Source organism: Chelonoidis abingdonii, chromosome 2 (genome assembly GCF_003597395.2).
Source record: "Chelonoidis abingdonii isolate Lonesome George chromosome 2, CheloAbing_2.0, whole genome shotgun sequence".
NCBI classification, from domain to species: domain Eukaryota; kingdom Metazoa; phylum Chordata; order Testudines; family Testudinidae; genus Chelonoidis; species Chelonoidis abingdonii.
In genome coordinates, this window is record NC_133770.1 from 34804604 (window position 1) to 34831719 (window position 27116).

Sequence of the window (27116 nt, forward strand, 5' to 3'; positions counted from 1 at the left end):
ACCCAGGCCACCGGGCGCCCCCCCCCCCCCGTACCCAGCTACTCAGAGTAGTTAACCAACTGGCTCTGGAATGAGAATTAACATGACTACCACACAAAAAGAACATAAATTAAGTGTGTCTTTTTTTTTTTTTCAATAGACTTAAGGTCAGAAGGGACCATTCATGGTCATCTATCTGACCTCCTCACAACGCAGGCCACAGAACTCACAACCCACTGTCCTGAACAACCCCTAAGCATTTTAGTTACGAAGTCGCTTTAAATCGGAACCCCCCCCCCCCCCGTACCCAGCTAGCTCAGAGTATGTTACCACTGGCTCTGGGCATGCAAATTAACATGACTCACTCAGCACAAAAAGCAACATTAAATTAATGTGTGTCTTTTTTTTTTTTTTCAATAGGGACTTAAGGTCAGAAGGGACCTTATTGGTCATCTATCTGACCTCCTGCACAACGCAGGCACAGAATCTTCACAACCCCACTGCCTGTAACCAACCCCTAAGCATGTTTAGTTACTGAAGTCGCTTTAAATCGGCAGTAATAAAAAGATTAAATAAGATTGGTCCCAAAACCGATCCCTGAGGAACTCCACTAGTAACCTCCTTCCAGCCTGACAGTTCACCTTTCAGTATGACCCATTGTAGTCTCCCCTTTAACCAGTTCCTTATCCACCTTTCAATCTTCATGTCATGGTTCTTTGTTTATTTTGCTGATCAAAGCATCAGAATAAAGTAAGTTGAAAGTAGTGGGCCATTGGCTTTTTGTTTGCCATTCTAGTAGTAATGATTGCAAATCATTCAACAAAGCAGTCTTCCTAGTCCTCTTACCAGAAATCATAAAAACCACAAATGTCTCAGGGATACTTGTGTATATTGAAGGACTTAAGATAATGAATCTCAAATTACATGCTTCAGATTTCTGTCCCAAGGGCAACAAATTCAGTGCTCTTGACCTGGTCTTTCTGTTCTTGAGCACATCTTAAGCTGGATAGAAAATTACAACTGAGTATTTCTTCCCTTTTCTGTTTATTACTTTAAGAAAACATGGTGCACTTCTGTTCCTTTTAAAATTAGATCAAAGTTGTTCATTGCAGTATTCAAATCTGTCATCTTCTGAGTGTCAGATATCTGAAGGTGATTGTTTTGCTTAATAATGAAGAAAGTTGACTTTTTGTGTGAATACCTAGTAAAAGTCTTGTAAGTAGAGAATTTTGAATTCTAAGCCAAATGCGATCTTCTCTTATTAGGGTATATAAGAATACTTATTTTCTACTTGTACTATTTTCAAAAACATGCTTTTAGAATAAATACATATACATATATAGTAACCCTTCAAGTTATTTACTTCAGATTTTAAAAACAGAACTGAGGTTTCCTTTCCAGTTCAGTCTACTTGAAATCTGCTTCTTTTAATTATTTTTTTTATACATTTGACTCTCTAAGGCTTTGAATTAGTGATATACCATGTTTCCAAGTAATTTGTCTTTATTTACTAAAATTTAAAATCAAGCAGCCGTAGAGGAAGTGTTAAGATGGTATTTGGGGGAAAATTTGTAGAGGCTTCCTAAAAATGGAAAACATTTAATGCAGGAATGTGGTATTGAAGTATGGTGGAAATTTTTTTCTTCTGATCATCATAAATTCATGGCTCTCGCAAAGTTAAATAGCAGTTTTTCTCAAGGTATTTTGTATGAAAATATTATAAAGATATCTGACATTTGGCTGCTTCAGTAGGGTTATTTGGAGTCACAAAGTCAACTGAGAGGAGAACAAATGAGGGAAGACAGGTAAGTGAGAGCATCTAGAATCAGTCACATGTAATGTTAGGTAAGTGCTGAAGGATGGAGGGTTTTGATTGTGTGGAACATTTGTCTACTTTCTAAGGAGAGAGGGATCTGTATAGTTTGGCTGCCCTCCACCTCTATAGAAGAGGACCATCTCCTTGAGCACAGGCTGGCTAGAGTAGTCAGGAGAGATTAAACTAATAGCAAAATGGGAGGGTAAAAAGAGGGAAGATATGAGCACTCAGCACAAAATCAAAATGTTAAGAACAAAATTAATCAAAGAACCAAAGGACATGAGAAGAAATTCTTGAATTGCTTATACACCAATGCTAGAAGCCTAGGTAACAAACAAGCAGGACTAGAATTGCTCATTTCTGAGCATAAATTCAATCTAGTTAACTATTTGTAGAGCCCTGCATAGATAAAAATTTAAGTCTGAGGATATAAATGGGTATCCATGGAACCGCAGGGTTGAAAGGAGCAAAATGTGGGGCCGCCACTCCCAGGAGGCAACACCCTGTGCCAGCAGCAACTCCAGCGCACTTATACCATCCCCAGCCCTGCCCCCATCTCTTCCACACAACTCTCTGCGTCTCCTGTCTGGGGATGCACATGCCACTTGAGCACAAGAGTGCAATGAGGGACAGCTACCAGTGGGGCTGGGATCAATACAGCTGTGCCAGAGGAGCTGCCAGTGCAGGGCGCTGGCTCTTGGGAGCTGCGACCCCACGTTGTGCATCTTTCGCCACTGCGGTTCCCGGGAGAGCCCTGCAGTTGCGTGGATACCGATTTATATCCATGGGTATAAATTTGTATCCACAGAGGGCTCTAACTGTTGGTATTATTGAAACCTGGTGGGATGATTTGCATGGTTAGAATGTTAAAATGAATGGTTATTGCCTATTAAGGAAAGGCAAAAGAGAAGGGAGAGTGGCACTCTGTCAGAAATGGCATTACATGTTTCCGAGTCACTGATAACTCAGAAGAAAATGATCTTGAATTCTAATGGGTCAGTGTCCTAACAGATAATGCACAAGTGCACAAGATGGGATACTAGTTTCCTATATGATACAGACCACTAGATCACACTAAGGAACCACTTGTTTATGCACCTGTCTATTATGTGTAGGAAAAAAACAATTATAAGATCATGGGAGACTTCAGCTTGAGTGACTCATGCTGTAGGTCTCATGTTGCCTGTACTAAAATATACCTGAAATTTCTGAACATTATAGATGACAATTTCCTAATTCAGAAAGTGCTGCAGCCAATACAGCAGAATTCTTTATTAGACCTTGTCCTATCAGATAATGGGGAACTGATCGCAGATCTAAAAATAAATAGTAGCTTATTTACAAAATGAGCATGACTTGATCATATTTATAATGTGCAAGCAGAATAAAGTCCAGACCAGTAATATATACTTGATGCTTTAATAAGGCCAGTTTCATAAAGCTGAAAACAATTATGAGCCAGATGGTCTGGGAGAAAAAATTTAATCAGAAAAATGTGAAAGATAATTAGGAATCATTTAAGAACACCTTGCTAGATGTCCAAAAAAGCCACCATTGAGGAAAAAGGCCATACTGGTTTAAAAAACAATCTGGTTTAGAGGGCAGTGAAGACAGCTGTAACAAATACAAATAATATGTGACAAATAGAAGAAAGGGGAAGTTGATAGGAATGAATGTAAATCAGAAGTTAGGAACTGTAGAAAATTGATGAAGGAAACCAAGATGCACCAGGAGAAATCTATGGCAAGCAGAATTAAGGACAGTAAGCAGTTATTTAAATATATTAGAAATAAAAAGAATCCTGACTCTGGTATTTGTACATTACTAGATAGAAATGGTAGAATTATCAATAGTAATGAAAAAAGGCCAAAGTGCTCAATTTCTGTTCTGTATTTAGGGAAGAAAACAGATGATAGTCTTCTCATATGGTGGTGATAGCACTCTTTCCATTTCATTGGTACTACTAAAAGCTGCAGAAGTTAGACATGTTTAAATCATCAGGTGAAGATAACTTGCGTCCAAGAGTTTTAAAATAGCTGGCTGAGGTGCTCACTGGATCATTAATGTTGATTTTGAATAAGTCTTAGAGCACTGAGTAAGTTCCAGAAAACTGGAAGAAAGCTAATGTGCCAGTTTTTAAAAAGGGTAAATTGGATAACCTGAGTAATCATAAATCTGTCAGTCTGACATTTATCCTGGGCAAAATAATGGTATCCTTGATATGGGACTCAGTTAATGAAGAATTAAAGGAGGGTAGTGTAATTAATGCAAATGAACATGATTTATCGAAGACAGATACTGTCAAACTAGATGATTTTTTTATGAGATTACAGATTTGGTTGATAAAGGTAATAATGTTTATGTAATAGACTTCTGTAAGGTGTTTAAGTTGGTACTGTATAACATTTTGACTGAAAAACTAGAACAATATAAAATTAACGTGACACACATTAAATGGATTAAAAACTAGCCAACTGATAGGTCTCAAAATGTAATTGTAAACATGGAATCATCATCAAGCAAGTTTGTTTCCCGAGGGATCATAAGAACGGCCGTACTGGGTTAGACCAAATGTCCATCTAGTCCAGTATCCTGTCTTCCAACAGCGGTCAATGACAGGTGCCCCAGAGAGAATGAACATAACAGGTAATCATCAAGTGATCCATTCCCTGTCATTCATTCCAACTTCGACAAACAGAGGCTAGGGACACCATCTCTACCCATCCTGGCTAATAGCCATTGATGGATCTATCCTCCATGAATTTATCTACCGTATATATTCATTCATTAGCCCATTCGTTTATAAGCTGACCCCCCAAAATGGATAGATAAAAATAGCAAAAACTGTATGACCCTTTCCTATGCCAACCCTATATTTCAGAGATTGGAAAACTTTGGCTCTTGGCCTGACAGGGTAAGCCACTGGTGGGTTGGGACGTTTTGTTTACTTGAAGGTCTGCAGGCCTGGAGCCCCTCAGCTCCCCGTGGCTGCGGTTCTCCTGGGAATGGCGAACCGTGGCCACAGGGAGCTGAGGGGCTCCATGCCTGCAGATGCTCCAGGTAAACAAAACAATAATGTATTAGATATTCAATTCAATGATTCCATAGAGTTTAAAATCATCAAATTTTGGTGTAGACCCATTTATAAGCCAGCTCCCGCTCTTTGATGCTTCACATTTTTACCAAAATATTTGAGTATGAACGAGTATATATGGTAATTCTTTTTTGAACCCTGTTATAGTCTTGGCCTTCATCACATCCTCTGCAAAGAGTTCCACAGTTGACTGTGCATTGTGTGAAGAAATACTTCCTTTTGTTTGTTTTAAACTGTCTGCCTATTACTCTCATTTGGTGACCCCTAGTTCTTGTGTTATGAGAAGGAGTAAATAACACTTCCTTATTGATTTTCTCTGCACCAGTCATGATTTTATAGACCTCAATCATATCTCCCACCTTAGTCATCTCTTTTCCAAGCTGAAAAGTCCCAGCCTTATTAATCTCTCCTCAGATAGAAGCCATTCCATACCCCTAATAATTTTTGTTGCCCTTTTCTGAACCTTTTCCAATTCCAATATATCTCTTTTGAGATGAGGTGATCACATCTGCACCCTGTATTCAAGATGTGGGCGGTACCATGAATTTATATAGAGGCAATATATCATATCTATCCCTTTCTTAATCATTCCCAACGTTCTGTTTGCTTTTTTGACTGTCACTGCACATTGAGTGGATGTTTTCAGAGAACTATTCACAATGATTCCAAGGTCCAATTGAGTGGTAACAGCTAATTTAGGGATGAGCAAACTACGGCCCATGGGCCACATCCGGCCCACCACCCAATTTAATCAGGCTCTCGAGCTCCTGCTGGGGAGTGGGGTTGGGGCCATTCTGCGTGCACGTGCTGCAGCTCCCCGAAGCAGCAGCATTTTCCCCTCTGGCTCCTACATTTAGGGGCAGCCAGGGGCTCCACATGCTTCCCCCGCAGCTCCCATTGGCCAGGAACTGCAGACAATGGAGTGCGGGGCAGCGCCTGTGGACAGGGCACGCGAAGAGCTGCCCTGGTCACACTTCCGCGTAGGAGCTGGAGGTGGGATGTGCCGCTGCTTTCGGGAGCTGCTTGAGGTAAGTGCTGCCTGGAGCCTGTACCCTTTGACCCCTCCCACTTCCAACCCTTGCACCACCTAATCCCCCTCTTGCCCTCTGAACGCCTCGATACCAGACTGGAGCACCCTCCTGCACTCTAAATCCCTCATCTCCAGCCCCACCCCAGAGCCTGCACCTCCAGCCGGAGTATTCCCCCCCCCCCCAGCTGGAACCCCTCCTGCACCCTGAACTCATTTTTGGCCGCACTCCAAAGTCTGCACCCCCAACCAGAGCCCTCCCCGTGCCCCATCCAACAGACCCAGGCTGATCCCTTCTGAACACCCTGCAGCACCCCCTACACCCAAATCCCCATCCCAGCCCCACCCAGAGCCCGCACCTCCAGTCAGAGCCCACATCCCAACCCTGCCCCAGCCGGAGCCCCCTTCCACACCCTGAACTTCTCATTTCTGGCCCCACCCCAGAGTCCTCACCCCCAGCCAGAGCCCTTACCCCCGCTCCCAAAATGTACTAGGTGCTGGATCAGCATTTGAGAGGAGACGTCCTTTGTGATCTGTGCTTGAGCATAGCATTTTAGCCTGTGACTCAGTGCATTCCTTGCTTGGAGGTATTTGGGCATGAGCATTTACAGTTTAAAAGGTCATGTTGATTGCAATTTTAGGCTAACTTTCCTATCTCACTATGTATTCGGGGGGAATAAATCCATTTCTGGTTATTTGGCCAACTTTTAAAAACTGGCTGCGTTGCTTAATTTAAAAGGCATAATCTTTCTTCAGAAGAGGAATGGAACAGTTTTTAAAATAGTCAAAATATTTTTCTGCACACTATTGCCACTTACTCTCTGATGTTAGAACGCCGAATCCTAGAAGTAGGTGCACATATACTTCAGCAACAAGGTTCACCATTCCTGAGCTTATTTCCTGGACTACTGAAGCTTGGCTCAGTTAGGGGACCTACATTACTCGGACTTCAAGGGAAGATGAAGGCTGTCTTCTCTCTACTTGCGGATGTGCAAAATTACATTATGACTTCTATCTGAGAGATCTGCAGTCTCTGTGTTCCCAGACAAAGTGAAAATACTCTAATGATGGCCTTTTAACAGAGAGAAGTTAAATAGAATATATTGAGCGGCAAATTGAAAACTCCAGGATTACAGGGGAGGCAAAATTTCAATTAAAGAATTTAAATTGTCCTTAGGGTTAATGCCAGGTGAAGGAAAAGAACTGCTCTAATCAGATGCTTGAGATGCAAGCAAAAAACTAGAGTGTGTTCATAGATACCTGAGTGACAGTAATCTAAAGTTAAATCTTTGCCTTGTAAATAATTCTTTTGAATTTTATCACTTTTTGTCACATCTTAAACGGCAGCTGTAGAGAGCAGCCAATTCAGTAGATAAGTCAGTAGGCTAGGAGTTGGACCATGGTTCTATTCAAAGCCTTGCCACTTACTCACCTTATGGCCTTGATCAGTCTGCTTTTTTCCTTAGTTTTATTTTATAGATGGGAAAACTGGTATTTAATCTCCCTCATAAAGTGTGTTGAGATCTCTGAATGAAAAGTGCTATCTAATGTCAAGCATTACTATTTTTATAATGGTAATTGTTGCATAAGTTTGACAAAAGCTGGTTTATTCTCCATCAGTTCATTGACTCTTTGGCAATGCTATGCACCCACCATATTCTTAGAGTGGAATGTGTAACTCATGCTCGAGCACAAACACAAAAACTGATATAGATAGATGATATAGATATCAAGAGGAAGACCATAGTCAGAGTAGGACCGTTACTCAAATGGTGGGGTGGGGGAGATAATAACAGAAAAACAATGACTGGAAATATGGAAATGGCAGAGGTGCTTAATGACTCCTTTGTTTCAGTTTTCACCAAGAAGGTTGGTGGTGATTGGATATTCAGCATAGTGAATGCCAGTGAAAATGAGGTAGAATCAGAGCTAAAATAGGAATAGAACAAGTTAAAAATTACTTAGACAAATTAGATGTCTTCAAGTCACCAGGGCCTGATGAAATGCATCCTAGAATACTCGAGCTGACTGAGGAGATATCTGAGCCATTAGTGATTATCTTTGAAATGTCATGGAAGGACGGGAGAGATTCCAGAAGACTGGAAAAGGGCAAATATAGTGCCGATCTATAAAAAGAGAAATAAGGACAACCCAAGAAATTACAGACCAGTCAGCATAACTTCTGTACCTGGAAAGGTAATGGAGCAAATAATCAAGCAATCAGTCTACAAACATCTAGAAGATAATAAGGTGATAAGTAACAGTCATGATGGATTTGTCAAGAACAAATCATGTCAAACCAATCTGATAGCTTTCTTTGACAGGGTAACAAGCCTTGTGGATAATGGGGAAGTGGTAGACATGGTACATCTTGACTAGTAAAGCTTTTGATACTGTCTTACATGACCTTCTCATAAACAAACTAGGGAAATGCAACCTAGATGGAGCTACTATAAGATGGGTGCAAAACTGGTTGGAAAACCATTCCCAGAGAGTAGTTACCATTGTTCACAGTCAGGCTGGAAGGGCATAACAAGTGGGGTCCGGCAGGGATCAGTTCTGGGTCCAGTTCTGTTCAATATCTTCATCAGTGATTTAGATAATGGCATCGAGAGTACACTTACAAAGTTTGCGGGTGATAACAAGCTGGGAGGAATTGCAAGTGCTTTGGAGGACACGATTAAAATTTAAAATGATCTGGAGAAAATGGAGAAATGGTCTGAAGTAAATAGGATGAAATTCAATAAGGACAAATGGAAAGTACTCCTTTTAGGAAGGAACAATCAGTTGTACGCATACAAAATGGCAAATGACTGTCTAGGAAGGAGTACTGCGGAAAGCAATCTGGGGGTCATAGTGGACTACAAGCTAAATTGAGTCAACAACAGTTCTGGGCGCCACATTTCAGGAAAGTTGTGGACAAATTGGAGGAAGTCTAGAGAAGAGCAATAAGAATGATTAAAGGTCTAGAAAACATGACCTCTGAGGGAAGATTAAAAAAATTGGGTTTGTTTAGTCTGGAAAAGAAAAGACTGAGAGGGGACATAACAGTTTAAGTACATAAAAGGTCGTTATAAGGGGGAGGGAGAAGAATTGTTCTTCTTAATCTCTGAGGATAGGACAAGAAGCAGTGGGCTTAAATTTCAGCAAGGGAGGTTTGGGTTGAACATTAGGAAAAGCTTCCTAACTGTCAGGGTGGTTAAGCACTGGAATCAATTGCCTAAGAAGAGTGGAATCTCCATCACTGGGGATTTTTAAGAGCAGGTTAGACAAACACCTGTCAGGAACGGTCTAGGTAATACTTAGTCCTGCCACAAGTGCAGGGAGCTGGACTAGATGAACTCTCAAGGTCCCTTCCAGTCCTATGATTCTATGTTATAGATATAATGTACCTTGTTCTTAATTAAATTATTTTTCTCACATTTATTCTCTGAATGTTAAACCATAATTGTTGTCTTGTGGGAAGAAATTAAATTAAATTATGTTTTTATCAGCCCAGTTTATTATTTTTTAATATCTAGGCTCATGATTTATAGAGAAAATATATTTTTAACTCACGGATTTAATTTATATCTGCATCCTTCTCAAAGTTAAGTGGAAACATGGTTACAACAAGTGAAAGATCTAAAAGTTCCTGTTGCGGAAAGTGGATTCTCACTTTCTGGAGATAGGGGAAGGAGAGGTGAGAAGCAACAAAAGGTGATAGAAGGTAAACTGGAGTCCTGTTTTAGGTAAACACTTTATTGCATTTTGTTTCCCCAAATTTAAGGTAAATATTAGTCTTTATTATAGCCTTCACTGCACTTTGGTGGGGAGAAAGAGAGTTGGGATAATTTATTTTAGATAACATGAATCAAACACCCTCAAAATAATTCCGCACTGGAACTAGATAGCAATTTCATCTTAGGTTTGATTTTGGTAAGGCAGTTCATTCACTACTGCTGATGCTTTAATGATGGCTACTCAGACAATCTGCTGTGCCTCATCAGAATACTTTCTCTTAATGATGTTTTTTTAAAAAAATCCTAGTACTTTAACCCTGATGCCATGGACTCCAATTTGAGAACCACTGGTTTCAAAGCAGAAGAGGTTTGTCAGTGTTCTGCTCCTTAAGAACTTATACAAAAATATGTTTTGGTTTCAAGGACTTCATGTCCTTAGCTCACACAAGAGAATAGATTTACTCAAATTTGGAAATGTTCTGAAAGGAAAGAAGTCCTAAGAAGTCTGGGGCTAAAAGTATAAAAAAACAATTTTGAAAATACTTTAATACAGTAGTGGTGTAGGGTGTTGGGCCCTGAAGGGGCAGGAAAATTTATTTTGGAGCAAGTGTGACTTGTTTGGCTTTGGTCTGAACTTCCTCTATCCACCTAGGGACCCTCTTCCTATAAGCAAAGTCATCAAAACTTTTTCTTACTACTGACAAAAAAGTGCACTTGAATGAAAGACTGTGAAAGCTCATATAATAGCAGCTTTATTTTGTTATGTAGGGAACAATGAATTCAAAGTGAAAAGTATTTCTGATAGAAAGATAAATATTTTAAGAAACTCTACAAGGAGTCGGGTTGTAGACAGTACTTATTCTGTTCTGCTTAACCTTGCAAAAATAGAATAGCTAATATATTAGTCTCAGGTTTGTTACAATGCTCTTTCATACTTATTTAGACGTCAGTGTTATTACTTTGTTCCTAGTGCTAAATGAAAATAAAGGGTACAATTAAGAGTAGAAAATCCAACATAGATAATCGAGAAAAAATGTTTTAAAACAGAAGTCAATATTGATAAAAAAGAAGGAAAAAATCAAGGCCAACATTATACAAATTAAACAATAAATAAAGGATAAAAATATTTCAGCATATATTGAGTGATTCCAAAGTACCTTGTTTGTAAGACGGGAATGAATTAAATAGCTGAAATAGAAATGTTTTAAGTGCATTTGTCAAACTGTCTTCTAACAATGTGCCATTTAGGAGTGTGGAATACAAATATACTGTATGGAACAATGAACCATACTGCAATTTCTGTCAAAGAGCAGATTTCCTTTTCACAGAGACCTAAAACACCTTTTTCTGGCCTTCGTAGTAAATCAGTTTCTTTATAAATTCAGCAGTGTGTTATCAGTGCTCAAACCCAAATGACATTTTTTTTTTCCCCTACAGAGCAAAGATGTGATGGCTGCAAAAATGAGTTGTATTACAAGTAGATATATGTGTAATGAGTATCTGTACTGTGCAAACATTGTGGTCTGGTCTATACCTAAAAAATAAGTCGACCTAGCTACTTCAGTCAGGATTGTGTAAAACATCATGCACTATGTGATGTAGCTAGGTTGATCTAGGCATAAGCTAGGTCAGTGAAGAATTATTCCATTGACCTAACTATTATGTCTAAGGGCTTGTCTTCACTACCAGTGAATAACGTAGCTGGATTTGGCATAGCTTACTCCAGAGTCTTCACTGTGCTGTGCTGATGGGAGACGCTCTCCGGTCGACTTCCCTTACTCTTCTTGGAGAGGTGGGGTCGGCCGAATTCTTCTGGGGTCGACCGATTCTTCTGGGGTCGACCGAAGAATGTTCTGCCATCAATTCAGCAGGTCTTCACTAGACTCACTAAATTGACCCGTGCTGCTTCGATTGCAGTAGTGTCAATCTCCTTGTAATGAAGACCAGCCTTCAGAGAGGTGAATTACCCACATCAGCTTTCCGTTCCTGACTTGTTTTCCTCCATTCAATCCTGCGTCTTCACATCTCTGTCTCAGATCATCTCCTGGATGTCTCATTTCAATCTAAGCTTAACAAAGCCAAAACTGAACTTTTGATCTTTTTCCTCAAGCCACTCCACTCCTTCAAATTCTTAAGAGTTTGTCTTCACTATGGGCTAAATCAGCACTGCGACAATCGATGTAGCAACATCGATTTAGCAGGTCTGGTGAAGACTCAGTAAGTTGATGGGACAGTGCTCTCTTGTCAACTTCAGTACTCCGCGTCAACGAGAGGTGGAAGCTGTAGCGCAATGTAGATATTTTGTTAAGTCAATGTAAACTATGGCGACTTAAATTACGGAAGTTTATGTAACTTAAGCTGCATAACGTACATAGACTTAACCCTCTACTGTAGACAAGGCCTTAGTTATTGATGTTGTCTCCAACAACAATCCTTCCTCCCTCCCCTGTAGCCTGGGGACCATTTTAGACTCCTCTCCATGCCCTGCCCATCCAGACTTTGTCCAAATCTTGCTGCTGCATATTCTTTGAAATTACTGTGATGAGTGTTAGTCTCTATATCACAGGGGTAGCCATGTTAGTCTGGATCTGTAAAAAGCAACAGAGTGTCCTGTAGCACTTTTAAGACTAACAGATGTATTGAAGCATAAGCTTTCGTGGATGAATACCCACTTCGTCAGACGCATGTAAGATAACTACCGCCTTTAAAGTATACAGGTTTTAATTACATGATCACATACTTTTTATCCACAGGGCCCCTTCTTCATTAAGGGCACATCATGAATTGTGCTAACTTGATGAGGAGCTATTCAATGCTTTGTTTTTATCTTCATTGTTCAGTGTCTGGCCTTGGGCCTTGTTTACTGCATGCTATTCAAAGCCTGCTATGAAGATCTAAATATCAACTTCCTCATGTTTTTCTGTGGTGCTCATTACTATATTATCCACTATGTTATCACAAACATTAATTTGTCTTCAGAAGACCCCTGTAGTATAAGTAGGGTGACCAGATAACAAGTGTGAAAAATCGTGACAGGAGAGGCGGGGAGATAATATGCAGCAGTGTAAGACAAAGCCCCAAATTTTGGTAATGTCCCTATAAAATCGGGACATCTGGTCACACTAAGTATTAGAGGGTGATGCTATCCCCATTTTACAGATGGGGAGGTGGGACACAGATTAAAAAGATTCCCCTAATTTTGGGTTCCCAATTTGAGATGCCTAGGACCTGATTTTTCCGAGTTCTTGGCATTATATAGCAATTTATATAATCGAGCACAGGTCCCATTGACTTAAGCTGCAGCTGTGAGTGCTCAGCCTCTTCTGCAAATTAGAGCATGGTCTCAAATTGGACACCCAGAGGAAAACAACTGATGAACAACTCTGAAAAGTTTGGTTTAAGTGACTTGGCATTACACACAAACGGTATGGCAGGGCCACGGATAGAACCTAATTCTCCAGGTCAGCATTAGACTCTTAACCATGAGACTCTCCTTTCTGTTCCTGCAATCTTCTACCTCATTCACTACATACCTTCCAGCTTTTACAACATAGGAGGCTGTGATCTTATAGTCACCAGCTGCCTTTACTATACAATCCTGATTCTTCCTCTGTGCAGATTGATCCTCTGGGTTGAAAGAAGCAGGGACCTATGGAAAAAAGACAGCAGAGAATCCTGTGGCACCTTATAGACTAACAGACGTTTTGGAGCATGTGCTTTCGTGGGTGAATACATCTGACGAAGCTCATGCTCCAAAACGTCTGTTAGTCTATAAGGTGCCACAGGATTCTTTGCTGCTTTTACAGATCCAGAACTAACACGGCTACCCCTCTGATAATGGAAAAAAGAGTATGTCATCATGTAAGTGAAGACTATATTGTAATGCATATGCACAAAGAGGCTGAATTAAGGTTGCACAGGTTGCAAATACTGTCACAGCAAGAAACTTCACCGGAGGGGGAGACTGACACAGCCCCTCCCCCTGTGGTGTTATCATCCTCATTCCTTGATGAAGCTGTAGCAGGGCCATCTCATTCTGCCATTCCCGATGATTTTAAAGCACATCAGGATCTACTAAAGAGGATGGTTGCTAACTTGGTTCTGGAGGCCAAGGAGCTTGCAGAGCCCACAGACACCTTATTTGACGTTTTAACTGCAGCAGCCCTGGGTAAAGTTGCACTCCCGGTAAACAAAAGGGTCTTGAGAATACCCAAGGCCCATTGGCAGACCTTGTCTTCCATACCGCCAACGTCCAAAAGGATGGAAAGGAAGTACTTCAACCCTGCCAAGAGGTTTGAATACCTGTACACCCACCTGCCCACAGGGTCATTAGTGGTGTCTGAGGCGAACGAAAGGGACAGGCTGGATCAGGCAAGTGCCACACCTAAAAATAAGGATACATAAAAATCAGACCGTTTTGGAAGAAAGGTTTATTTGACAGCCAGTCTCCAACTGCGAATGGTGAACCACCAGGCCCTCTTGGGGAAATACAATTTCAATTTGTGGTACTCCCTTAATAAATTTAAGCATTCCCTTCTCCAGGACCTCAGTGCTGAGTTCTCTACCATCTTGGGGGTGGGCAAAGGCAGTGGTGAAGGTTCTCTCCATATAACATGGGATCCAGTGGACTCAGCAGCCAGGGTTAAAAAATAAATAGGTATATCTCCAATTAATTTATTTTTATTTATCTCCTAGAACTGGAAAGGACCTCAAAAGGTCATTGAGTCCAGTCCCCTACCTTCACTAGCAGGACCAAGTGCTGATTTTTGCCCCAGATCCCTAAGTGGCCCCGTCAAGGATTGAGCTCACAACCCTGGGTTTAGCGGACCAATGCTCACACCACTGAGCTATTGTTCCCCCCTGAGGCCATGGCCTCTGCTGTGATCATGAGGTGCAGTTTGTGGCTGCAGTCCTTGGGGCTCTCTCAAGGGATGCAGTTGTCCATTCAGGACCTCCTGTTTCAAGGGAATGCTCTCTCTTTGGAGCAGACCAATGCAAGGTTGCATGGACTAAGAGACTCTCGGGCCACATTATGCTTACTGGGTCTTTACATGCCACGAGCTACTAGGAACCAGTTTGGGCAGCCACTGCTGCCGCCACTCAGATTCTGGGGACCCCGGCAACAGGAAAAAGGTTCAAAATAGAGCGTTTAAATAACCCCTCATCTCCCTTGCCTGCTCAGTCTGGCTCCGTTTGACATCAAGGGGGCCCTCAGCAGGCTTTTTGATGGTGCGCATGAGGACGATCCCCCAGTCAAACTTCTGAGTCCATCTCGCCATTTGTTTTCAAACCATTTGTGTGACTTCTTGGCTGCATGGGCCCAAGTAGCATCAGACCTCTGGGTGCTAAACACAGTAGCGTTAGGCTATACCCTACAGTTCTCTAGCATCTTCCACCCATGCTACCCCCCCCCCCCGATAACACCTTCCCCGACCCTCTTCATGGACCCTTCTCACAAGCAGCTCTTCATCCAGGAGGTGGACACCTCCTACGACTGGGGGAGTAGAGGAGGCCCCTCACGATGTGAAGGGGGAAAGGGTTCTATTCCCAATGCTTCCTAATCCCAAAGGCAAAAGGGGTCTAAGACCCATTCTGGAGCTTCATCACCTCAACAAATATCTCAAGAAATTGACATTTTGCATGGGTCTCCCTAGCCTTTGTCATCCTCTCCTTGGATCCAGGAGACTGGTACACTGCCCTCAACTTGAAGGATGCATAATTTCATATTTCCGTTTTCTTCGGGCATAGATGGTTTCTCTGCTTCGTGATGGGCCAGAACCATTTCCAGTTCACAGCACTATCCTTCGGGCTCTCGTCTGCCTTGAGGGTATTCACAAAGTGAATGGAGCCCATAGCTGCCCACTTGAGGTGTCAAGGGGTACAGGTTTATCCATATCTTGACAACTGTCTCATAAAGGGACGGTCTCAAGCCCAGGTGCAAAGGAATCTCAATCTGGTGCGCTCCACCTGTCACAATCTGGGTCTATTAATAAATGAAAAGAAACAACTCTGACCCCCTGTACAGCGTATAGAGTTATAGGAGAGATACTCGACTCTGTGCAGGCCAGAGCCTTTCTCCTGGTGGCCCATTTCCAGACTATGTCCAACCTGATCTCCCACTACCGCCTGCATGTGCCTCTAGTTGTTGGGCCACATGACAGCTTGTACTTATGTTCCCTTCGTGGCTCCATCCCTGTTGGTGACTCTGGTCTCTAGTGCTTTGGACCTGGGTTGGGGAGCTCACCTTGGTGATTTCAGCATGAAAGGTTACTGTTCACAAGGTGAACACTCTACACATAAATGTCAGAGAGCTCAGAGTGGTGTGCTTCGCCTGCCAGGCATCCTCACCTGAGGGGCAAGGTGGTACAAATCCTGAAACAATAATGCAACAATGTTTTATATCAACAAGCAAGGCGGAGCCTGTTTGTCAGCCCTTTTCCAAGAAGCTCTTTGGTTGTGGGACTTTCGTGTGCAACATGCCATTCATCTCATAGACTCACACCTCCCGAGGCCCAGGAATGTGTTAACAGATCATCTCAGCAGGACCTTCTTGTCTCGCCACAACTGGTCACTCCATCTGGAAGTAGTCAATGTAATCTTCCAGAGGGGGGAGACTCCCATGGTGAACTTAAAATCAAGAAGTGCCACATCTTCTGCTCAATTCGCAGGATCAACAGAGGCTACCTATCTGACACCTTCTTGCTCTCGTGGTTGAGGACTCTGCTGTATGCCTTTCTGCCAGTGCCATTTAATCCACAGAATCCTCATGAAGATCAAGCAGGGCAAGGCAAAGGTAATCCTGATAGTTTTGGTTTGGCCTCGCCAGCACTGGTTCAGCACGCTGCCGGAGCTCTCAGTAGCGGCTCCGCTACAACTGCCGCTCTGGCTGCACTTGCTTTCCCAGAACCACAGCCAGCTACTGCACCCAAATCTAGTAGCTCTGCACCTGACAGCTTGGTTGCTGCATGGTTGACTGTGGAAGAGCAGACAAGCTTGGCCTGCGTTCAGCAGGTCCTGATGGTTAACAGAAAGCCCTCCACAATGGCGTCTTATCTGGCCAAATGGAAACGGTTCACGTATTGGGCCATGGACCAAACTCTTTGACCCGAACAGGCCTCACTCTAGTTGATCCTGGACTATCTTCTGCACCTCAAGCCCCAGAGCCTCTCTCTTTCATCAGTCAAAGTCCACGTGGCAGCTATTTCTGCCTTACGCCTTCCAGTTCAGGGCATCAGTCTTTGCTCATGACATGACGGTCCAGTTTCCAAAAGGTCTGAAGCAGCTCTACCTCAAATCTGTGACCCTGTACCACCTTGGGACCTGAACCTTGTGCTGTCAAGGCTCGTGGGTCCTTTCTTTGAGTCGTTGGCTTCTTGTTCCTTTCTGCTATTCTCATGGAACATCTCCTTCCTGGTGGCGATAATGTCAGCCTGTAGAGTCTCTGAAATTAGAGCACTTACCTTGGAGCCACCCTATCTTTGTTCTATAAGGACAAAGTTCAACTGTGGCCACACCAGCCTTTCTGCCCAAGGTAGTTTTGCAGTTTCATACTATCCAGGACATATTCTAACCAGTCTTCTTTCTGAAACCTCATAAGTCAGACGAGAAGTATAGACTACACTCTCTGGAAACCAGGAGAGCGATAGCCTTTTATGTTAAAAGGACTAAGCTGTTCCGTAAGTCGACTCAGCTCTATGTCATGGTTGCAGGCAGAAAGAAAGGCCTTCCTGTGTCTGCTTAGAGAATTTCATCATGGATCACTGCCTGCATCAGGTTTTGCTATAAGCAGGCAAAAGTGCTACCGCTGGCAATTGTAGCCACTCAGTCAACCAGAGTACAAGCCTCATCAGAAGCCTTCTTGGCCCAGGTGCCTATTCAAGGTATCTGCAGGGCCACTACCTGATCATTCATCCATACGTTCATGTCCAGTTACGCAATCATCCAGCAGTCCTGGGATGATGTGGGCTTTGGTAGAGCAGTATTGCAAACTGCACTACTGTGAACTCTGGAGATTTTGCTTGTGAGTCACCTAGAATGGAATCATCATGAGAAATTACTTGAAGAAGAAAGAATGGATACCTGCCTTTCATAAGTGTTGTTCTTAGATATGTGTTGCTCATGTTCATTCCATTACCCACTCTCCTACCACTCTGTCGCAGTTAACTGGCAAGAAGGAACCGAGAGGGCATAAAGCTGGCGGTGCCTCATATACCGGCGCATAAGTATGAGACTCCAGAGGGCTCCAGAGCAGGCCCTATGGATATTGCTACGGCATAAAATTCCGACAACTATCTACATGGGCATGCACACACCTAGAATGGAATGGACATGAGCAACACATCTCGAAGAACAACAGTTACAAAAGGTAGTTAACCTGTTTTTTTTATGTAATTATATGTATACTGGAGAAAACAAAATGGAAATACTTTTTTCATATGAGAAGAGATTATACTGCAAATCATGTTAGTTACTAAATCAGAGCTGTGTGCCTTACCTACAGCAGTTACTGAACCAGAAATGTCAATTCTGTTATCAGCACTGATTAAGCATGTCAACACAATAAAAAAGACAATGCTGAATTTTAGATTGGTAGACCCTCTTGCCCTGTCTCCTGTCTTTACACAGAGTTGGAGAGTCTACCTTAATGACCAAAACTACATCAAAATGTGCCTACCTCGTTAAAGAATTATAAAGGGAGCAGTTTTACATGACAAATTTTCTGTTCATCTTAGTACATCTGGCTTTTTAAGAAGTACAAGTTCATTAACTTGCCATTTCAGGTTCCTAATTCAGTTCAGAATTGCCTCCCCAGGTTTTAAAAACCTTACATGGACTTGCTACAAGCTGCCTTTATATAATGTAGCTCTCTTCTCTCATGTAGTACTTGCCAGCTATCTGATCTTCCAGTTATTACCTCCCTGGTGCAAGAGATTTCTTCTTTGCTGCTGCTGCTGCCATCAGGGACAGCCTCCCTGTGTATCTCTCTACTTCATCCACTCTCTATTTAATATTTCTGCTGAAAATCTCTCTTTTGTCTTACCCTGTATCTCTTAATTTCTCTCCCCAGTCAGGTAGTGATGATACGACTGAATGGTTCCGTTTTCACTATCTTTTCTGTTATTCAGTTATCTTCTGCAATTTTAATATATGCAACCTCTTGTAATTTTCATTAGTGTTGAGTATTGAGGTATCATCAGTGGTGAAAGTAAGCCAGTCCAGTCCGGTACAGCATACCGGCAAGAGCCAGTACACTGTGCCGGACTGGACCAGCTTCCGCGGCAGTGATTTAAAGGGCCCAGGGCTCCAGCCTTTAAAGTACTGCTGGAGCTCTGGCAGATGCGCTCGGGCGGGGATTTAAACAGCCCGGTGCTCCTGCCACTCTGGAGAGCCCCGGGTCCTTTAAATTCCTGCCGGAGCTCCGGCAGCTGGGCTCAGGCAGGGATTTAAAGGGCCCAGTGCTCGGCCACTGCAGGGAGCCCCAGGCCCTTTAAATCCCTGCTGGAGCTCTGGCAGCCGGGCTTGGGAGGTGATTTAAAGGGCCCAGAGCTCCGCGGTGGCTGGAGCCCCGGGCCCTTTAATTCGTCCCTGAGATCTGGGGTGATTTAAAGGCCCTGCCTCTTCCGGTTGAGGCCATGCCCCTTCCAGTTGAGGCCACACCCCCGCTCAGGACTCCGGCGTACCGGTAAGTCCTTTGTTACTTTCACCCCTGGGTATCACATGTATGAAATATTTTCTACATAGGTATAACTGATGCATTTGAGTGGTACAAAGGCAAATATTAAAGTAAGAAGATTTGTTGCACTGGTTGCCTTCGTAGCAGGAAATCTATGCCCAAGGCTGAATGGTTGGGGGATGGGGTGGAAGGAGACACTACCTGAGTCCTAGCGCCCCCAGAGTGTGCTTAGAGTCTTCCCTGCACAATTCTGGGTCCAGGGGGAGGTGGCTGCTTGTGAGAGGAGTGGCCGTGGCTGGGCCTTATTGTAACCCCTCCCACCAGCGCAGCAGTCTCTGCTTTGGGTGCTTCTGTAGCTGATTCTACTGGTTGGAGTCCATGCTTGTGCTGAGAAGTGGGGACAGCGTTCTAGTGGGTTAGATGTTTTTACATGTTAATGATAATTTAGGTTATTTATGTCATCATCTTTTTATTTTGTTTATTTTATTTGTGTCTAGATAATGGTGATACAATGGTGAACAATATAAATTAAATATAATGGTGAACAATATAAATTAAAAAAAGAGTAATATGAAATATTTTCAAAGATAGGAAGATTATTTTTAAAGGCTTTTCAAAAAATATTTTGGCTACTTTAATTTTTAGCAGTGGAAATTCTACTTAAAATAAATGCCTCTCTTATGGATGGAGAGAAAGTATTTAAATGATATGTATGTTCTCCTTTTGAAAAAATCAAAGAACATTGCATTTTACAATTATGAAACTTCTTAAATTTTGGCAACACTATTCAGTAAAAACTTATAATAAAATCAAAGTATTTTAATTTGCTGAAATACAACTTTTTCCTGCACTGTTGAGGTTCATATTAACACTACTTTGTCATTCTTTCTGAATTACTTTAACGACTGCAGCAAATCCACTGAACTGTCTGTCAAAATGTGGGTGGCAGGCTATTATTCCACTTAATAAATTATAATTTATGGGAGGTTTATATCCATTTTAGGGATAAACACTTTATGCTTTGTATTTTCATCAGCAATGTAATAGATACTTAAAGCAATATGTCAGAAATACAGGCATAGAGAACTGAGGGGAAAATCACAAATGTTTAGTTTTTCTGTGGGTTGGTCTACATTCTGAACATTTTTTCCATCTGATTTCATGTTCTTACACTTCAACGGAGGTGGTTGATGAATTGCATCGACATTATTGCTACCTACAGATTTATAAAAGGATGTTTCTTTAGTTACGGACACCCAACAGATCAGTTAACTTAGTACGGCTGTGTTGTCATATTTGCTTTGCTACTAAGCATACTTATCTTTTTTGTGCAATTGTTTTCCAGATTCATGAGAAACTGCATTACTTTGAAAAACAGAGCCCTGTACCCATACTCCATGGTGCAGCAGCCTTGGCAGATGATGTAAGTGTCCCCTGCTGAGATCACTGGTACCAAGTCTCCCAAAAAACTGTCTGCAAGCAGAACTCCTCATAGTGCAAACATATGAAATGTAATCCTCTGAGCGGAAATCATAAGAAGCTGCAAATGTTTCCAATGGTGCTGTCATCACTGGGCTTATTGCTGATATTATTTGATTTTTATTCACTTTCCTGTTGTAAAAACATGGCAAGATAGCCTCTTGTTCTGCTTTGGTAACCATGTAATAGAAATTTCAGATTGGAATTCTACTGGGAGGGAAAAGCTTCAACTATTAGTGTTTTGAGAAGGTCACAGACAAGAGGAATGCTTTGGAAAAATAAAGACAAATGAGATAGCTGTACTGTTGACAGGACAAGAAAAATGACAGATAATACTACAGGAACGAGGCATATGAAATACATAAAAAGGAGAGCTTGTCCAAAAAAATACCTGTTTAAAAAAAATAGTAGTGATTTATGGATATTAGAGCTTTCCAAATTACCTTTATAACTAAAAATAAATTATAGAAGTGGTCGGCATTGATAGAGTAGTTAATTTCCTGTTACTATAATTTTTATTTTAAACGAAAAAAAAATCCAGCTTGTCATTTCTTGCTATTTGGTCAATTCTAGGATTCAGATGAATTTTGTACACACCTGTATAAACTATGACTGAACCTGAGGTAGGATGGAGAGAGAAATGTTTATTAAACTGTGGTTTAAGTGAAATCCATCAGTCTTTGTTGTAATTGGTGATTTCAGTTTTTTTTTTTTGATAAATGCAATATGTTTTAGGATTAATTTCAAACACGGAGGCTTTGAATCTTGTTGCATTTCATAAATGCTCTTTGAATGCTTAGTTACTGTTCTTATATAATGCCCATACATTTTAAATAAGGTATTTGTTTATCTGGCATGAAACTGTTGACATATTTAGGATTACAACATATCTTACAAAATCAAGAATATCACTATGTTTGAAACATTGAAAAACATTGAAAAAGCCAATTTACGAGAATTTAATCATGTTTCAGTAAGAGGATATCTGCATCCTATGATGTATCAAATATAATAAAAAATTTGCTGTGGCATCAGAGATTAACAATGTTTCCTTTGAAGTAACTGCATTTAGGCAAATAATTATTTTGAAAACTAGAAAGGTCATAAAAATGTACTCCCAAAATTCTGTTCATTAACTTCTTGTCACACAGCGTAAAGCAAGTTAGAGTTTGAGTGCTTTATCTTTTGAGTGCACAACTTAAAGCACTTGAAATGGGCCTGATTTCAGAAGTGCTGAGCACCTGCTCTCTGAATATCAGGTCCCTTTAAAATGTCTCTAGTTTTGGCACCAAGAAATAAGGCACTCCAAATCTCTGTTCAGTTCTGAAAATTTGGGCCATTGATCTTTACTACACTAAATACGTAATGAAAAATTAATAATATATGTTCTACAAAAAGTATATGCATTAGAGATGTGATTCTGTGATTTCTGCATAATGGTAATTTTTAAGATTTGACTTTGGTTGATACCTAGGGTTTCTAGTACTTTTGTCATTCTTTTTGTGTAATTTGAACAGTTCACATTATGGGCCCATTCCTGTAAGGTGTGGTGTTCTACTGAATTCAAGCTGAGCAGAACCCAGTTTTTTGTGTGTGTGAATATGTTATCAGTACATTTTTATGGGATTGTAAACTAACTTGTACACAACATATTTTGCATAACTTTAAAGTACATGGAATTGGGGGATTAGAGTTGCATTACATTTTTGGCACTCTAGTTGACAACTAGTAAGCCTTCAAGGACTTAGGAGCATGTTAGCGATATAACAGAGGCAAGGTAGGTGAGGTAATATCTTTTATTGGACCAACTTCTGTTGGTGAGTGAGACAAGCTTTCGAGTTACACAGAGGTCTTCTTCAGGTCTGGGAAAGATACTAAAAGCATCACAGCTAAATACATGATTGAACAGATAGTTTAACATAAGTAGTTAGCACATATTCTAAGAAATCATTCAAGATGAAGTGGCTATTAATACCCCTGTGACCACAGGACAAAAAGAGGGGGTATCGGTGTCACCCCCACTCTGAACTTTAGGGTACAGATGTGGGGACCTGCATAAGATAACTCCTAAGGTTATTTATCAGCTTAGATCTAGTAGCTGCACCACCAAATAGTTTAAACAAACGTTTATGGGAGAGTCATTTGGAAACTCTGTCTTCCCTGCAAATATTTCCCCAGTCTTTATTTCCCTTTTCCTGGAAGGATTGAGACTGATTCACCTCCCACCAATTCCTGGTGAGCCCAGATCCAAAAAACCCTTGGATCTTAAAACAAGGAAAAATGAATCAGGTTCTTAAAAGAAGACTTTTAATTAAAGAAAAAGGGTGAAAGGAATATCTCTGTGAGATTAGCATGCAAGCTACTCTCACAGACAACAGATTCAAAACACACAGGATGTCCCTCTGGGCAAAACCTTAGTTACACAGAGCAACCCAATTTGATTCTCCCTCTATGCAAAACAACGTCACAAAAGAAAATAAACATAATCTAATGCGTTCCTTCTCTAAATACTTACTACTTTTAAGAAATGTTAGATGGCTGATTCCTGGATCTTTTACTCCGGCACAAACTTTTCTGAACAGACCAAAGGCTGATTTCCCTCCTCTCTGTTTAAAAACGTCTTGTCCCCCCATTGGTTCCTCTGGTCAGGTGTCAGCTAAGCTATGTGAACTTCTTAACCCTTTACAGGTAAAAGAGGAATTAACCCTTAACTATCTGTTCATGACAGGGGGTTACAGATTGTTGTAATAAGCCATAAATGCCATGTCTTTATTAAGACCATGATTTTTAATGTCTAGCAAAGTTATGAATTTAAGTGTCCAGGCTGATCTTTTGATAGTGTTGTTCAGATTTCCTTTGAGAAAGAGGACAGATAGGTCAGATATAGAGTGACTGTTTAGTGAAAAGTGTTCACCTGCAGGTGTTTTTCATGTCACTCTACATCTGACCAATCCATCCTCATCCTCAAAGGAGTCCTGCATAACACTTTCAAAAGACAAGCCTGGGAGCTTAAATCCATAACCTAGCTAGACACTAAAAATCATGGTCTTAATACAAACACGGCATTTATGGCTTATTACAACAATCTGTAAGCCCCCTCCCTCTTTTTAAATTTGTCTTATGGCTAGAGATGTATTAATGGGCCTCTTCACCTTGAATGGTCCCTTAGAATATGTGCTATCAGTTCAATCTTGTAGTCAGCTGTGACACTCTGAGTACCATTCCCAGACCTGAAGAAGAGCTCTGTGTAGCTTGAAATCTTGTCTTGTTCGCTAACAGAAGGTGGTTCAGTAAAATACATTACCTCACCCACCTTGTCTCTCTAATATCGTGGGACCGACATGGCTACAACAGCAGTGCATATTAGCAATTTAACAGACATTGTGTTTCAACAGATTTTCAATTAATGGTTCTTTTCCTGCTGCGGGTTATTAACTGTTTTATGATTAGAAAAACAAGGAAATATTCTTAGGAATAAGAAATAAGAAAAACATGGAACAGTGCTCCCAAAAATACTAAGTGTTTTTATGAGTTTGTTTTTACTCTTATGATTGGTATTAAGGCTTTTGATAGGCATTATGAAGGAAGCAGTTGCAACCAGGCTTCTAATCTAAACATTTTCATGCCTACCTCAATTTCTTATAAGGTAAAGTTTTTATGCCAGAGGCCTGTACACACTTTATCACAAAGCTATGGTGTTCAGACTATACTGTGTGGTTAACATAAAATCAAAAACTACAGAAAATATATTATCATAATACAAATGCTCACTCAGAAACCAGATCCCTTTAAAACTGTTATTTGAACCAGTATTGTGCTGATGTAAAGGCTTTCACAACTTTGTCGCTCTAAACCCCCAAATGTCTTGACCCCAGTATCCCCTCTCTGTTCTACCTCTGTTCTGGCCTGGCCTCTCCTTTTCCACTATCTCTGGCTCTGGTTTTCTGTTTCTTAGGATTGCTTTATATTCCCCTCTCTGTAGTGGTTGCGTTCTATAAAATTAGGTGAAGATTGTATTAGATAAGATGCATCAATTCCCTTAAAAGGGAGAATTTCAGAAGAGCATCTCTGAGACTCATGTTCCTGCAATCCTCCATGTATTCAGGTGATCAGTCATAGCAACAACATATACCCAAAGTACACCGCCCAGGTCACACAGAAATAACCCCTTACATTAACCCCCCTCCTGTCATAAATAGATAGCTAAGGGTTAATGTTTCTTTCACCTGTAAAGGGTTAACAAAGGGAACCAAACACCTGACCAGAGGACCAATCAGGAAAGTGGATTTTTCAAACCTTCCCTGGGGAAAGCGGTTACCACTTTTACTGTTCGTTCTTCGAGTAATGTCGTCTGTCATTTCATCTACAAGTAGTGTAGGGCGCGCCGCTGGCACTTTTGCGGAAAGAAATTCTCCCTAAGCACCACGCCGCGGGTCGGCAAGCGCCCCTGAGCTCGTGGCACCTTTGCCGGCAGCCTGGGTATATATGCCCCTGCCGACCCCGGCCCGCTCCTCAGTTCCTTTTGCGGCACTCGACAGTGGGGAAGGAGGGTGGTGTGGATATGAAATGAGCAACACATCTCGAATAACAACTAGTTACAAAGGAGAGTTAACCGTGCTTTTCTTCTCGAGTGTTTGTTCTTGTCAATTCATTCCAAGTAGTGAATCCTAAAAGCCTTACCTAAGGCGGTGGGTTGAGGTTGGAGACTGTTGAATGCAGAACAGCCAGGCCAAGAACCGATCGTCCCGGACGCTGCACAAGCGTAATGCAGAAAAAGTGTGCACCTGACGACCACGTGGCTGCACGACATAGTGTCTTGTCATCAGGCAAACTACGGGCGAGGAGCATAACCGGAGGACGCTTGCGCACTCGTGGAATGAGCGTAACTCGCCCTGGAGAAGTGTGAGCCAGGCATAGCATGTTTTGATGCACCGTCACCCAGGATGATATTGTTTGCGATGAGACAGGGTGACCCTTTCATCCTTGATCTTGCGACGCAAACGAATAGTTGGGAGGTCTTTCGGAAGGGTCGGGTGCTGGCTAATGTAAAACGCCCAGCCGAGAACCAATACGAAGTGAATGCAGCTGCTGCTCTCGGAGACACGCATGAGGTTTGGGTAAAACACTGGGAAGGAAAATGTCCTGGTTTAGGTGAATGGGGGAGACCACCTTGGGCAGAAAGGCCGGATGCCGGACGGGAGTTGTACTTTCGTCTTAATGGAATACGGTATGGTGCGTTCCGCCACCAGACGCTGAGCTCTGTAGACTCTCCTGGCAGATGTAATGGCCGACAAGGAACGCCTACCTTCCACGATAGGTACAGGACAGAGAGCCGGTTGCCAAGGGTTCGAAAGGAGGGGCCATTAGTTTCGAGAGAACCAGATTGAGGTCCCAGATGGGGGCGGAGTAGCGGACCTGGGGATACAGGCGCTCCAGGCCCTTGAGGAAACTCGGACCATAGGGTGAGAGAGAAGGCGGAGGAATAGCCTTCTCCTTTGGATGGAAGGAGGAAATGGCGCTAGGTGGACGCGGAGGGATGAGAGCGCGAGGCCTGTTTGTTTAAGGTGCCATAGATATCCAGTAGCACTTGGATGGGAACCTGAGCTGGTGACAGTCCTTCGCTGACAGACACCGGGAGCAGGAAAAGCTCTCTCCATTTATGCCAGTAGCTAGCCTCTGGTTGCAGGTTTCCTACTCCCAAGAGCACTTGCTGCACGGGGTGGAACAGCGCAGCTGCCGCAGAGCCTCACCAGCCAGGGAGCCACAGCAGTCAGGTGAGGGACCGGAGGTCGGTGGAGAGCCGCGTGGTCTGTGGGAATCAAGTCCGGAATGACCGCAGGTGGAACTGGGTACTGCAATGGACAGGTCCAACAGCGTGGGGCTACCAGTGGGCTGAGGCCATCTAGCTCCGGGCGATGAGAATTAGCCGGGCCTTGTCCTGCGTAGCTTTACGAGGACTTGTGCACCAAGGGAAACGGCGGGTAAGGCATAGAGGAGGTGGGGTCGACCAAGCTGGAGGAACGCGTGCTGACAGAGAGCCGCTCGAGACCACACCGCGGAAGAGCAGAACAGGGGGCACTTCGGTTGGGGGACGCGAAGAGGTCGATTCGGGGAAATCCCCACCGGCCCGAAAGGAAATGGACATAGTTACCGGACGAAGAGACCACTCGTGGGCTAGAAAGGAACCGCTGAGCGGTCATGCCACGTTCTGGACCCTGCGGAAGATAAAGAGCTATCTCAGATAGATGCCGTGGGTTACACAAACTTCCCACAGCAGTCATCGCCTTCTGACAAGAGGAGAGGCGCGTCCCCCCTCTGCTGTTATA

General features: G+C 42.3%; 1 protein-coding gene across 6 annotated transcripts in view; it reads left to right on the forward strand.

The window, feature by feature from the left end:
* MPP7 (MAGUK p55 scaffold protein 7) overlaps window positions 1–27116 on the forward strand; it is a 354373-nt gene that overhangs the window by 185681 nt on the left and 141576 nt on the right. For all 6 annotated transcript variants that reach the window (XM_075062267.1, XM_075062269.1, XM_075062266.1 and 3 more), the window contains one exon: window positions 20657–20734. In XM_075062267.1, coding sequence (XP_074918368.1) covers window positions 20657–20734 — 78 coding nt within the window. The remainder of the gene's footprint in view (window positions 1–20656; window positions 20735–27116) is intronic.